Source organism: Ahaetulla prasina, chromosome 3 (genome assembly GCF_028640845.1).
Source record: "Ahaetulla prasina isolate Xishuangbanna chromosome 3, ASM2864084v1, whole genome shotgun sequence".
Lineage (NCBI taxonomy): Eukaryota > Metazoa > Chordata > Lepidosauria > Squamata > Colubridae > Ahaetulla > Ahaetulla prasina.
The window spans coordinates 130,170,797-130,185,369 of record NC_080541.1 but is presented as its reverse complement, the minus strand read 5'-3'; the positions used below and the strand labels follow the sequence as shown (position 1 = coordinate 130,185,369).

The following is a 14,573-nucleotide window of genomic DNA, read 5'->3' as shown; positions in this document are numbered from 1 at the left end:
GGTTACTGGTGTATTTATCCGTGCTCAGAAGGTAGAGCGGACAGAGAGGCCTGATCTCCCTCTCTTTCCAGGGTAATACGTAGTGGTAGAAAAAGGTGGGTGGCTTGTCTTTAGGTGTGTGTGTTTGTGTGTGTGCGTGTCATCCGCAGTTCCCACAGGAGACCGTGATCGTCCGGGTCCTTGGGTCGGATGAGTTTGTGTGGACAGGACATCCTTGTGTTTTTCTGAGAGAAAAGGACCCCTTACCTTTCTCTCATCCCTTTCCCCTTGTTATTCTGTCTGGGACCCTGGGTGGATCATGGGAGGTGGAGAAAGTGTTCCCTTGACACCTTTACAATGTATGCTCAAGAATTTTAAGGCAGGTTATATGACTCAGGACTATGGCATTGAGTGGAGTAGGCGCGAGTTGAGGCGTTTTTGTGAGGCAGAATGGCCGACCTTTGATCTCGGCTGGCCTGACAAGGGCACTTTAGATGTTAATATTGCCCTTAAGGTCCACCAATTGGTGTTTCATCCAACTGAGGGCCATCCAGACCAGGCTCCTTATATTGATGTCTGGTACAATCTTCTGAGGAGACCCCCCCCTTGGCTTTTGAAATGCAAAAATCAACAATGCCTTCTGATGATGTCCCGGAATCTGCCTGAAAAAGAGACTAAGAGACGATTGCCAACTCCCCCAATCCTTGCAAGCGCCCCTGAAGAACTTCCACATCCGCCACCATATATGCCTCCTCATAGTTTGGATACTTTTCCAAGAAGGCGTTTGAAGTCTTCACCCTCAAGTCAACTGTCCTATGGCAGAAGGAAGTTACTGGATCTGTCGTGACTGTCCGGTCCCTGACATCTAGTGGCCATGGAGCAGAGAGACGGATGTTATGTTCCCCTGTGAGTTCCTTTAAAGGATCCCAAGACTTGACCCTAACACATGACCCAGATATGCCTCCACTTGAGGGATCAGAGGAAGGGGAAGAAAAGGGGACTGAGGCGACAGTGGCTTCTCCAGAAAGAGAAGAGTCTCCGGTGGCTACACGAACTAGGTCCAGGACTGACCCGCCGTCGCCCTCTGCCTTCACGGCTCCTTTGAGACAAGTGGATCAGTTATTAGTGGATAGGGACGATCCCAATAAGGTGGCAACTACTCCTCTCTTCCAACATGTTCCATTTTCCACGTCGGATTTGTTGAATTGGAAATTCCACTATGGTCCTTATAGTGACAAACCCAATGAAGTGGCGGATCTTGTCAAAACAATCATTGACACTCACAATCCATCCTGGATGGATTTGCAACAACTTATGGGGACTTTGTTTAATCCTGAGGAAAGAGAAAAGATCCGAGTTGCTGCCACCCAGATTTTAAAGCCGGATGTGCCAGTTCCGTATAATCTCATGGACTGGGTTGAGCGAAGGTTCCCGTCTGCCGACCCTAAGTGGGACCCGTATGACAACCGTCACATGGCTGAATTACAAGAATATCAGAGACTATTTGTTCAGGCAGTAAGAGCGGGAGGGAAACCGGCTACAAATATGTCAAAACCTTCCTTGGTTATACAGGAGCCCAATGAGAGTCCTGAAGCCTTTTACTCTCGTTTGATTGATTCTTACCGTATGTATACCCCCATTGATCCAATTCTGCCAGAAAATGCCAGAATGTTAGCAATGGCCTTTATTTCACAAAGCGCCCCAGATATTAGGAAAAAACTCCAGAAACTCGAAGGGGCATTGGGCAAGCCACTGAGTGAATTGATGGAGGTCGCTAGAAAGGTTTTTGTTAATCGGGAAGTTCGTGAAGAACAAAAGAAGGACCAGAGGATGCAAAAGAAGGCTGAATTGTTGGCGGCTGCCATGATGAGTGGACCCAGAGATGGCAGAGGTCTCCGGGGCCGAGGGACGGGAAGGACTTTGGGGCCTAATCAATGTGGCATATGTAAACAGGAAGGCCATTGGAAAGGTGAATGTCCCAATAAGGAAGATTTTGCCCGTCCTAGTAGCCGCCCCTGGAGTCCGCCTACTGGATTGCGAGGTGTTCGAAGAGGTCCTCAAAGGGGTCGAGGTCGCCGTGGCCTATTCCCGAGATCTCCCCTCCTCGGTTTGGCCGAGGCGGAGGAGTGGCAATGAGGCCGACCGGGTTTGGAGCGCCTCCCCGAACCTGTGGTCCGCTTGACAGTTGGAGGCAAGACGATCCCTTTCCTTGTCGATACTGGTGCGACTCGATCTGTTTTAACTCTACCCTTGACTCAGCCGTCCACTTCTTCTATCAATATCCAAGGTGTGAGTGGCGAGGCAGTTGAAAGACCTTTTCTACAGCCCCTTCATTGTGTTGCAGGGGGCCACACCATTAGTCATCAATTTGTTTATATGCCAGACTGCCCTATGCCTCTTTTGGGTCGTGACTTACTTTGTAAATTGCGGGCGCAAATCTCCTTTTCGGAAGATGGCTCAATGCATTTGAAATATGGCAAAGTTAATCTGGATATTCCCCGGGAGGAAGTGTGGAGATTGATGGTGGCCGTGGACGCCCCGCAGGGTGGGAAGTGGATGGACTTTGCTGTTCCCCACCTGTGGGCGGAAGATAATCCTCCAGGTTATGCTGGCCACCATCCTCCTATTGTGATTGAGGAAATTCCCCGAAGGAATCCAGTCCGGATTCGTCAAAGAGCCTATCCCAGACACATTGTCGCGTCCATTCAGAAAGTTATTGAGACTTACCTTACTTATGGCATTCTGGTGCCAATAGACTCACCATGGAACACTCCCATTTTACCAATCCCAAAAGGAGATGGCCACTTTAGGATGGCGCAGGATTTGAGACGTGTTAATGACGCAACTGTTACCATCCACGCGACCGTGCCCAACCCATATGTTCTTTTGGGACTAATACCCCCTACTGCTTCTTGGTTTTCGGTCATCGATTTAAAAGATGCTTTCTTCACAATACCTATTCACCACCAATCTCAGCACCTGTTTGCCTTTGAATGGGAAAGCCCTATAACCGGACGGAAACAACAATATACCTGGACTCGTTTACCACAGGGGTTTAAGAATTCTCCCACACTGTTTGGGGCTGCACTTGCTCGGGATTTGGAGGCTTTGGAGATCCCTCCTCCTGATGTTGTCTTACAATATGTTGATGATCTCCTTGTGACTGGGACTTCTGAAGACGTTTGCTGGGAGAACACTTCCATTTTACTACATCTTTTACAAGACTTGGGTTACAAGGCCTCCAAGAAGAAGGCCCAGTTGGTTTTACCCAAGGTCCGGTATTTGGGTTATGATATTCAGCAAGGCAGCCGCACCTTGGCCCATGAGCGAAAGGAAGCTATTTGTCAATTGCCAGTTCCTAAGAATCGCAAGGAGTTGCGGGGTTTTTTGGGGGCAGCCGGTTTCTGTCGAATCTGGATTCCCAATTTCGCCATTCTGGCCAAACCATTATATGAAGCCACCAAAGGGGCGGATAAGGAACCGTTGAAGTGGGAGAAAGGGGAACAACAAAGTTTCACCAATTTGAAGCTCGCTTTAACTCAAGCACCTACTCTTGCTTTGCCTGACTTGGAGAAACCTTTTCAACTTTTTGTCGACACAAAACAAAACATGGCAGTTGGTGTGCTCACGCAGAGGATGGGGACATGGTTTCGCCCCGTAGCGTACCTGTCCAAGCAGTTGGACAATGTTGCGAAAGGATGGCCCACCTGTTTGAAGGCAGTTGCGGGGGCAGCCCTTCTCACGCACGAGGCCAATAAGTTGACCTTTGGCCATGACTTGGAAATTCATACTCCACATACTTTACGTGCTGTGTTGGACAATAAGGGACACCTTTGGCTTACTAACCCCCGAATGTTAAAATATCAAGCTATGCTTACTCATAACCCTTCAATTCGCCTGGTGCATTCTAATGTATTGAATCCGGCCACCCTGCTTCCGGAACCTGACTCGCAGGCGTCCCATGATTGCCTGCAGACGATTGAGGAGACTTTCTCGAGTCGCCCGGACTTGAAAGATGTGCCCCTTGTTAATCCGGACTACACGCTTTACACTGATGGTTCAAGTTTTCTTCATGATGGTGTTCGGAAGGCTGGATATGCCGTCGTGACACTGGAGGATGTTTGGGAGGCTCAACCACTGCCCCCTGGCACTAGTGCCCAATTGGCTGAACTACACGCCTTAACGAGGGCCCTTGAAATGTCCTATGATTTGCGGGTCAACATCTATACGGACTCTAAGTATGCTTTTCTAACTGTCCAAGTTCATGGGGCCCTTTATAAAGAGCGGGGAATGTTAACAGCAGGTGGCAAGGATATAAAATATGGATCTCACATTCTGCGGCTCCTAGACAGTGTATGGGCTCCCCGAGAAGTTGCAATAATGCATTGTAGAGGTCATCAGAAAGGGGTTTCTGATATTGATCGTGGTAATAATAAGGCTGATCGCACCGCCCGCTCTGTTGCTCTTGCATTTTTGCTATCTCAGACTCTTTGTCCCTTGTGGACGCCTCCGTCCACGACATCCCCGTCGTATACTCCAGTGGAAGTGACTCAGGCTAAATCGTTAGAGGCCTCCTTGGTTGACGGTTGGTTTATCCTGCCGGATGATCGTGTTTTTGTTCCCCAACAGTTGGCGTGGGACGTTGCTTCTTCCTTGCATCAACAACTACATTTGGGGAAGTCTGCCTTAGCACAAGCCTTGCTCCGAGAGGTGTATATTGATAAGGTCCACAGTTTGGCAACTAATGTGGTTCTTCGGTGTTCTACTTGTGCTGCCAACAATCCTCGGCAGGGACCCTCTTTGCCCCAGGGCCACCAACCTAAGGGCTGTTATCCCTTTGAGTCCCTCATGATCGATTTTACAGACATGCCACGATCAGGGCCTTATACTGCTATGTTAGTTATTGTTTGTACCTATACCGGCTGGCCTGAGGCTATTCCCACTAGAACGAAAAAGGCGGCTGAGGTTACGAAGGCCTTACTTCAAGTTGTAATTCCACGTTATGGCCTTCCAACACGCATCTCATCTGATAATGGCCCTGAATTTGTTCACCAGGCAACTCAGAAGATTTCTCGTATGTTAGGTATCAACTGGAGATTGCACTGTAGCTTCCATCCGTCTTCTGGAGGCTTTGTTGAAAGGTTTAATCGGACCATTAAGGATAAGGTAGCTAAAATTTGTCAAGAGACTCATCTTAAGTGGCCGGATGCCCTTAACATGGCCCTTCTTGCTGTTCGTTGTGCACCTCGTAAGACCCTCAATGTTTCCCCTTTTGAACTTTTATATGGCAGAATCCCGAATCTGGTTGCTCCTGCAGGCCTTCATTTGACGACTCCTCAGTTGGGTGATACTCTCAAATGGAAACAATTGCAAGCCCTTAATGCCATGGTCCGCCGTTTGCAGACGTATGTCTTGTCTTGTCGTCCCCATGTTATTGTCACTCCAGTTCATAATATTAAACCTGGCCAAGAGGTGTGGGTCAAACATTGGAAGCAGGAGCCTTTGGCCCCTAAGTGGAAAGGACCGTATACTGTTGTTATGTCTTCTCCCCTTGCTGTTAAGGTTGCTGAGGTCAAGTCGTGGATCCACTGGACGCGCGTGAAATTGGCTGCTCCTGGTTCCTGGTCCGTCTCCCCTGATCCCGTACATCCCCTGAAGTTGGCCTTCGTAAGGCTCCCTCTCGCCCGGCTCGTCTTCGCCCCGGAGTTGACATCTCCCCTGTGGGTATCACTCCGGAAGCTGATACTCGCACGGGCCACTACAATCTTCGTTCCGGTGCTCGCTCCGGTGACAAACATGGACTCCGCTTCTAGATTACGGGACACTGCACGCATTAGGCGTTACCTTGTGCCTTCTGTATGGCTTATGACAGTACTTCTTTTCTTATGCATTGTTATTAATACTATGTATCTTTTTAAGGTTTTCTATTTTGATCGGCACCCGGGGTTGTCCCCTATCTCTGATCCGGTCAACCTTACTGGTTGGGATGACTCCCTTTCGCCAGGGGGGAATGGGGTCCCGGTGGATGGCCATGGGCCCTTTCCTCCTTGCTCCCAATGCTTTCTGTATCTCCCTAATTCTATTCACTTTACATATAGTCAAATGCGGATCCCAGAATGCCAAATGGAGGAAGGCCTCTCCCCGTGTGAACACAAGGGGCGGCGGTTTTGGCGTTGTAGGCTGCCCTTGAATGGGACCCTCTGGGATTCTTGGGATGGTTACAATTCTACCGTTATGTGCCATGTGCTTGACATCCCTTGGACTCCGAAACGGTCCCCACGGAGGGCGCGTTCAGTAAGTTTCACCTCCTCGGTATCCGCTGCGTCATCACCCTTGACCCTTGCTTGGGACCGTAATTCTTATTTTTTGGACGTACAAAATATATCTCGTATAGTAAATAAGACGGATTGCTGGATTTGTATGCATGTTCCTCCACATGCAAAAGGAGGACTTATAATACATGCCATTCCATTTAATAAAACCATCTGGTTCCAGAACAATTGGAAGTGGTATCGGGGTAGAGCAGGTATTTTGCAAAGTGATGATGTTCCTGCTCCCGTTCTGGCTGTTGCCAGCAGAATCCAGGAGGAGGCAGCATTCTGTTGGGAATTTACTAATACTACCGGGACTGCTTCGCTGGCGGTGGGAAAATACCCCAACTGTAGGACCACATTTGTACTGACTCCCATTATGTATAGAAACAACACCTATCTCAATGGCACATACACTGAATACCTCCATAACTTTACTGAGTTTGCCTGCACCAACCAGCTAACTGGTGGCTGCTCAATAAGTATAGGCTGTCCGAACTACCAAACATCCCGGGAGTTGGCTAAAGTCCGGACTTCCTTTCCCCTTTGTAATATTATAAGGGCCATGGTCCGACAGGTCACTGCGGAGCAGAATCACACAATAAATATAATAGGTGATTTTTGGATGTTGTGTGGGAGGAGGGCATACCAACGTATCCCGCCATGGTGGTCTGGTCGTTGTACTCTAGGACACGTTGCCCCGTCTGTTATAATATCTGACAGCCGTCCAAAGGGCCGGCTAAGGAATCGTAGAGATACAGATGTTCAACAGCCCATTAATTACTATCTTGAAACCCAACTTTCGCGAGCTGCTCTTCCCCCTTTGGGGGTGGCCATGAATTACAGGGATCTACATGCTTTGTCAAATTGGACTACTGTTTTGTTTAATGATACTATCAAGGCTTTGAAAATGATTAATGTGGAAATTGCACAAATCAGGGAAGTTGTTTTGCAGAACAGGTATGCTTTGGATATTATTTTAGCTGCAAAGGGGGGAGTCTGTGCTTTGATTCATTCTCATTGCTGTGTGTACATCACGGACTACAAGGTTAATATTTCCGCTACTGTGCACCACATGGAAACTGTGGTTGCTGAGAACCCTATTGATACTACTGTTTTACAGTCCCCTTGGGATTGGCTATGGTCTTGGCTTCCTGATTTTGGGTGGGTGAAGCGTATTATACCCATTGCTTTTTCTATCATCATTGCCTTGGTGGGTTGCTGTTGCTGCATACAGTGTATCCCAGGTCTCTTATCTTTGTTCAGGCCCCGGTTCAGACTGAAGAAACGCCCCCCCTCAACTACTGTGTTGTATGCTTGGGATGTGGAGAGTGACTCTCCCTATGTTGAAGTTTCACGTGATTGGTCTAATTGAATCTTCAAAAGGGGGGAATGAGGCGGGAATGGCCGAGTGATCCCTAAATCCATAAGTTGTTCTCTCTTTAATAGGTTACCTGTACTTTTTACCTATCTCTTGGTATTCAATTGCCTTATATTTTATATACCTTATGATTAGCCGCTTTGTAACCTCAATATAAAAGAGGAACTGAAGGTACCAGCTGTACCAGAACATTGCTGAAACTTACAAGAAATGGAACATAACAGGAAGCCATGTGGGTGGTGTATGATATTTGCTCAACCGTTACCATGTTAGGATATTAGGTGCTTTTTGGTACACGCAATGTATTGTTTGACATGAAACTGTATTTTCTGTAATTTTCCATAGTTACTTCTGCTTTTTGAATTAAGGTCTATAAGAACACCTGCCCGGGCGTATCCCGGGCAGTCCAGATTTTGCTGGTTGAACGCACTGGGCTCTGATGCATCATTAAAGTCTGTTTCTCTCACCTTCCTGGTCTCGAGTCTTTCTATTGGTAACATGTGGCAGTGACTGGACACTTGGACTTTGCTGCTACATAACATCATAACTCATTTTTTGTGCTGCCATGGCTTTTGGAATTCTAATTAGAATTACTTTTTTATTACAAGTTTTTATTGATTTTTAGTCCCCACACCACACACATACAAAGAGAGAGGGGCATGGCCAACATCGCGGTGGGACAGCAGTCCTCGGGGCTCTGGAGGAAACGCTGATATCCCAGCCGTTTAGGGGTTCTTTATGGACCATAGGTGTCTTGTAGAGACAGTGAAGAAGGGAGGCAAGGATTGGCGCAAACAGGGAAGTGGCAAATTTCCTGGAGTGCTGACATTAGCGTTCGACTCAACGGCACGGGAAGACAGCCATTAGAGCCATTAAATTAAAAGCTCGGGCAGCCACACAAAGAGATTTGAGCAGGAGCAGTGATTGAATGAGTATTGTTACCGGATGAGTAATTGGCCAACTCATAGGTAAGAAGAAAATTTATTAAAGCTTAAAAGGAGTTTTAAACTTGAAACTAGCGGCTAATTGGCATGTGAAAATATAAAGAGAAGAAAGCAAAAAGCAAAGCGGAACTTTGTAATTAAAGCCCCAAAAAGGAAACTTCCCATATGAATTTAAAACTGGCTTTGGAAGATACCAAAAATAATAAAAGGAAAAGAAAATTGAAGGAAAACATTGGTTGCTAACAAAAGGATTGAGACAGGAAGTAATTAACTTTGTGGATTAACAAGTGACATTTTGTTGCTGAAGCATTTGTGAATTAGAGAGAGACATCTTCTGGAGGAAAGAAAGTATCGCATCATTTAGATCAGCGTGGGAAAGTCAGGAGGAGGCTTTGTTTATACAGCTGCAGCGAATTGTAAAAAAAGTGGAATTGACAAAGCCTTCAATTGGAATAGCTTAAAGGAACATTTGAATTGGACATTTTCAGAAACAAAGAAGAAAAGGGATACTATATGGACTTTAATTTGGATTATATACAAGTCAAAGTAACAAATTTGAATTTGGACTATATAAAAATTAAGATAAATATATCTAAAAAGTTTTTCTCCTCATATCGAAAATATGGAGAATTGGGAGGAATTATGGGAGATGCTTCAAATGGTGCGAGAGTCTATTAATGGGAATAAACAAGAAGAATTGTGGCTTAAAAATAAAAAAAGAAATGACGAAAAAATTATGGGAAACAACAAAAATATAATGTTGAAAAAGAAATGAGTGAGGATAATATAGATGATCAAACTGGGATTGATAGTGAAAAAATAAAAAAGAATGAAAGGAATGAATATGAATAAAAATGGAGAGAGGGAAAGAAAAAGAAAAGATAGAGGGGGAAAATTAAAAGAGTGAAAAAATAGATGATTACACTGGGATTAGCAGTGACAGAATAAAGAGAAGAGGAGGAAATAGAGAAAAACTGAGGGGGAAAATTAAAAGAGTAAAAGTCAGAGAAAAGAGGATGCAAGAAAGGGAGAAAGAAGAAGATAAAAGAATGGGAGAAAGGGAGAAAAATATTAAGAGATGAGTTCTGGGAGAGACTGAAAGAAAATCGTTAAAAGAAGGAGAAAAATGAATAGTAGAAAAGAAACTAAAATAATGGTAGATATGTTTTCTTTTTCTGTTTGTGTCTGAGAATACATAGAATGAGAGAGAATTAAAGTTGATGATAAGGAAATAAATTTTAAACATATAAAAGAATGGAAAATTCAGCAGATGAAATGTGAAAGATAGCATGGTTTATAAGTGAAAATGATTGAAATTAAGATGTAAAAGGGAATAAAATTGAAATGTTAGTAAATGATGTACACTATTGGAAGAAAATAATAAGTATTGAATTGTGAACAAAAACGTTAAGAAAAGAAGAGGTGGAAAGTTGCATTAATTGATTGTATGATATAAATGGAATAAGATGAAGACAATGTTAATAATTAAAATATAGGAGGGGAGGTTTGAGAAATATGCATAATAAATGAGAAAATCGGGGTTGTCTGGACACCAGAAATATTGAAAATAAATACAGCAATGGCGAGAGATAAGAAGAAGGAGAGAGATGGAAAGGGAGAAGGAGGGAGAGAGAAAGAAGAAAGGGAAGAGGAGAGGAGGAAAGGTAGGGGAAATAAGAGTAGGAGAGAAGGTTAGATAGGGAGGAAGTAGGGTGGAGGGGGAGAAAGGAAGGGGAAGTAGAGAAGGAGTAGGAGAGGAAAGAAGAAAGTAGATAAGAAGAAAGAAGGGAGGGAAAGGAGTGAGAGGAGAAGAAAGGACTGTTGTGAAAAGGAAATGGAAGAAAGGCAATCCTGAATATATTTGAATATATTAGGATAAAAATTGAAATAGTTAAAAAAAAGAAAGGGAATAAATATGAATAAAAATGGAGAAATTAGAACTCGAAGGCGAAAAAAGATGTGACAATAAAATGAGCAAGGAAATATTAGTAAATGAATAAAAACTATGAAAAAGGAATATTTTGGCAAATTCTGTTATTAAGTAAAATATATTTGAATATATTGAATTGTATAAGATATGATGTGGCCAATACTCTGTTCATAATTAGAGTTACTTAAGTGAGATGGGTAGTATAGAAATTTAAAAATAAGTAAAATTAAACAAAATAATGGTCCACCATTGCAAAATATTTGCTTGCCCTCATTATACAGACTAAAGTAAAAACCTCCTTTTGTGAATTTTGAGATGCAGATGGGAAGTAAAAAAAAAATCTAATATATGCATGTTAACAGAAAACACATACTTCCTGCAAAACGTGGTATTTGTGAAAAGATAATGAAAATGCATTGTATCATAGTGAAATTGCTTTAAAATGTGCAGACTTATAATGCAGATTGCTTTTTCAGGGATTCTGAAGAAAGAATATTTTTAATGGACCAAAGTCAGTGAGATACCATCTATATATGACTTCATGTGAAAAATCATTTAAAATTTAAAATTTCAGTTTTGTTTTTCTCATTAAATTATTCAACCGCTCTAAAAATAATGGTGTAAATGGGTTTTAGAATTTACTTTAGGAGTAGAGAAAGTTTGAATGAATTGCTGGGGAGGGAAGAAAAGAATTAACTTGGGAAATAAATTGCAGAAAAAAAAATTACGCAATCCAGAAAAAGTGAGAAATATGAGGAGCTCAAAACAACCCTGTCTTGATTGTGTTTTGGATAACATATAATAGTGAGAAATTATGGTTGATTTCCAAGTTTCAAGATCTTTCCTGGGATCTTTACCTGATCTCTGATAAATTGATGATTTAGCTGATTAAAATGCCTGATTTTTAACTTGGTCTTTTGTTATGTATTGAATATACAGAGTTGTGTTAAGCCCTGCTAAAATGAAACTAATCTTTAGATGACCCTAACTGTTAACTCCAACTGTTTTTGGGGGAAACTCAGAACATTTCTGTTCTATTTGCGAACAATTCGAGGGTCCGAGGCTTGGCTTAAAAACTGCTTTATTAACGACTCTTAACAACTTCTCACTGGAGGCAATAAAAGGAACGCCGCGCTTGGCTCGGCAGCTGCTTAAGTATAGCTCGCTATCAAGCTGCGGAACCAATCAAACAACCCCCTTTTCCGCTCTTTACACTAGCCGTGCTTTAACCAATCAGCGACGGCTAGCAACAGGCATTCTCTCCTCGGGTCGTATTCCCGAGGACATAACACCCTTCACCCTCCGGATGGCGCATGCATAATCTGCGAGATATGCCGGGCGCCGTCGGCTCCGCCCCGATTGTCTTAGTTCTTGAGTCGGTGGCGCTGGAGTGGGAGGAGCCGGACTGCCATCCTGCTCCGAGGGTGGAGAGTGCACATCTGGATCGGGAAAAGGCCCTGGCGACGCTGCAGCAACGGGAACCGCAGGTAAGGCAGCCGGCGAGACCGCTTCGGGGGTTGAAGTACGTGGTGTGTCTGGCTGGGCCACCGGACCCCCGAAGAGATGGTCGGGTGTTGGAGCAGCGATGCTTTGCTCAGGGCATGGATCGGCCGGCCCTGCGATTCTTCGGCGCAGCTGATTTATATGTCGGCGCCACTAGCGTCCATCTTCCAGTTGGACCCTATAAGAATAGGGTCCGGTTAATTGAATGATAGTGCCGGGGAGCCACCGGGTGTCAGCCCCGAAGTTTTCTGCGTAGACCAGGTCCCCCACCCTGAAATTCCTATAGTTGGAATCTGTGCATCTGGGTATATCTGGAGTGAAACTCGGATGCAGACGATCTAGAGTGGTTCGTAAGCGTCGACCCATCAACATCTCGGCCGGGCTGCGATTGGTATCTGGGCATGGGGTTGAATGTTGTGCCAATAAGTATTGGCAGATCTTGTGGTGCCAGTTAGAGGGGCCCAGGCGGCTTAATGCTTCTTTAGCTGCCCTACCGCCCCTTCCCGCCCGGCCTTTCCCCGCGGGGGGGAAAGGAGCCGTGGGGGCATGGCGGATGCCCAGCCGTGCCATAAACTGCTGAAAATAGGCCGATGTAAATTGGGCCCCATTGTCAGTGACAATGACATCGGGAAGTCCATGGGTGGCAAACAGGGTTTCCAGGACCCTGACGACGGCTCCAGCCGTGGGGGAAGGTGTCAATGCAATGTCAACCCACTTCGAGTAGGCGTCGACTAGAATTAGGAAGGTTTGGCCCAAAAAAGGTCCAGCGAAATCCACATGGATTCGCGCCCAAGGGTTTCTGGGGTTCTCCCAGTTCCTGACGGGGGCGGCGGCTGGCGCTGATCTAGAGGCTTGGCACTGGGGGCAATTTGCCACCCAGGCCTCGATCTCCTGATCCATCCCCGGCCACCAAACGTAACTGCGCCCTAAGGCTTTCATTCTTACCATTCCTGGGTGGGCGTCATGCAAACAACTCAAGATGCGCTTACGCAAGTCGGGGGGTACTACTACCCTATTCCCCCACAACAGGCACCCCTTAAGGACAGATAGTTCATGCTGCCGGCGGGAGTATGGAAGGAATTCAGAAGCTAGTGATTCCCGCGGCCAACCCCTTTTCACCCAATCGATGATTTTAGACAGAAATGGGTCCTTAGCAGACAAACTCTCGATATCGACAGCAGAGACAGGAACGTCCCAGTCCTCAACAAGAAGGACAGCGGACGTCGGGGCTGGGTCGGCCTCCGTTATAGGTAAGGGGCAGCGGCTAAGCGCGTCCGCGTGCCCTATAGATTTCCCGGGCTTATACAACAGTTGGTAGGAATAGGCGGCAAGGAATTCCACCCAGCGGGACATGCGTGGGGATAGAATTTGGGGGGTTTGGCGGTCGCCTGCCAGCAACCCCAGCAATGGTTTATGGTCGGTTACAAGATAGAAAAACCGACCATAAAGGTAGTCATGGAATCTTTTGATTCCAGCTACTGCGGCTAGGGCCTCCCGATCAAGTTGGCTATAGTTTCGTTCGGGAGGGGATAAGGTGCGTGAATAGAAAGCGATAGGGGCTTCGGAGCCATCAGGAAGAAGGTGGCTCAGAACGGCGCCCACACCGTAGGGGGAGGCATCACACGTTAATGACAGTGGCAGGCAGGGATCATACTGCACTAGGACAGCCGCCGACGTAAGGGCATCTTTGACAGCCCGAAACGAGGCGGTCGCAGCATGGTCCCATCGCCATGGGGCTTTGGAATCTAACAGCCTATGCAAGGGCTCGGCTAACGTGGCCTTATGGGGCACAAAGATGGCATAAAAATTAAGAAGCCCCAAAAAAGCTTGAAGCTCCGCCTTATTTGCAGGCGTCGGGGCATTCTTAATCGCCTCTACTTTGGAGGGCGCAGGGTGGATTCCTGAAGAATCCACCAAAAATCCCAAGAATTCTACCCGCGGAACCCCAATACAGCACTTTTCTTTTTTTAGCTTTAGACCCGCAGCCCGGAACTGGCTAAGAACGGCCCTCAAGCGTTCGACGAGTTCTGACCTGTCCCTGGTGGAGATCAGGACGTCGTCGAAATAGGGTACAACCCCTGGAATTCCATGGAGCAATCGCTCCATCAAGCCTTGGAATAGCCCGGGGGTTATGCTGACCCCGAACTGCAGGCGGTTACACTTAAAGGCACCCCGGTGGGTGACAATCGCCTGGGCCATGGCGGTCGCCTCATCCACCGGGAGTTGCTGATACGCCTGGGCGAGGTCTAATTTAGCAAATATTCTGCCTTGCCCCAATGAGTGAAGGAGATGTTGTACAACTGGGACCGGATAAGGATTATCCTGCAGGGCTCTATTTATGGTGCATTTGTAGTCGGCACAGATCCTAATGGATCCGTCCGGCTTTAATGGAATCACAATGGGGGTTTCCCAATTAGAATGGTCTATAGGTTCAAGGACTCCTTGGGAAATAAGTTTATCTAGCTCTTTGTCTACCCTGGGACGGAGCGCTAGGGGAACCCGTCGGGGCTTAAGGCGCCTGGGAG

At 46.0% G+C, this 14,573-nt stretch overlaps 2 protein-coding genes across 2 annotated transcripts; both read left to right on the top strand.

Moving 5' to 3' along the window:
* Positions 1 to 936: 936 nt before the first annotated feature.
* LOC131195017 (uncharacterized) lies at positions 937 to 2,115 on the top strand. The gene has a single exon (XM_058176639.1). The coding sequence runs from the start codon at positions 937 to 939 to the stop codon at positions 2,113 to 2,115; it is 1,179 nt and encodes a 392-aa protein (XP_058032622.1).
* Positions 2,116 to 2,370: 255 nt separating this feature from the next.
* On the top strand, positions 2,371 to 7,665 carry LOC131195016 (uncharacterized). Its single transcript, XM_058176638.1, has one exon. The coding sequence runs from the start codon at positions 2,371 to 2,373 to the stop codon at positions 7,663 to 7,665; it is 5,295 nt and encodes a 1,764-aa protein (XP_058032621.1).
* The last annotated feature ends 6,908 nt before the right edge of the window (positions 7,666 to 14,573 follow it).

Bases quoted from the DNA above. Each gene is read 5' to 3' on its own strand.
- LOC131195016 (XM_058176638.1), top strand. From the start codon at position 2,371: ATGCCTCTTTTGGGTCGTGACTTACTTTGTAAATTGCGGGCGCAAATC.
- LOC131195017 (XM_058176639.1), top strand. From the start codon at position 937: ATGCCTCCACTTGAGGGATCAGAGGAAGGGGAAGAAAAGGGGACTGAG.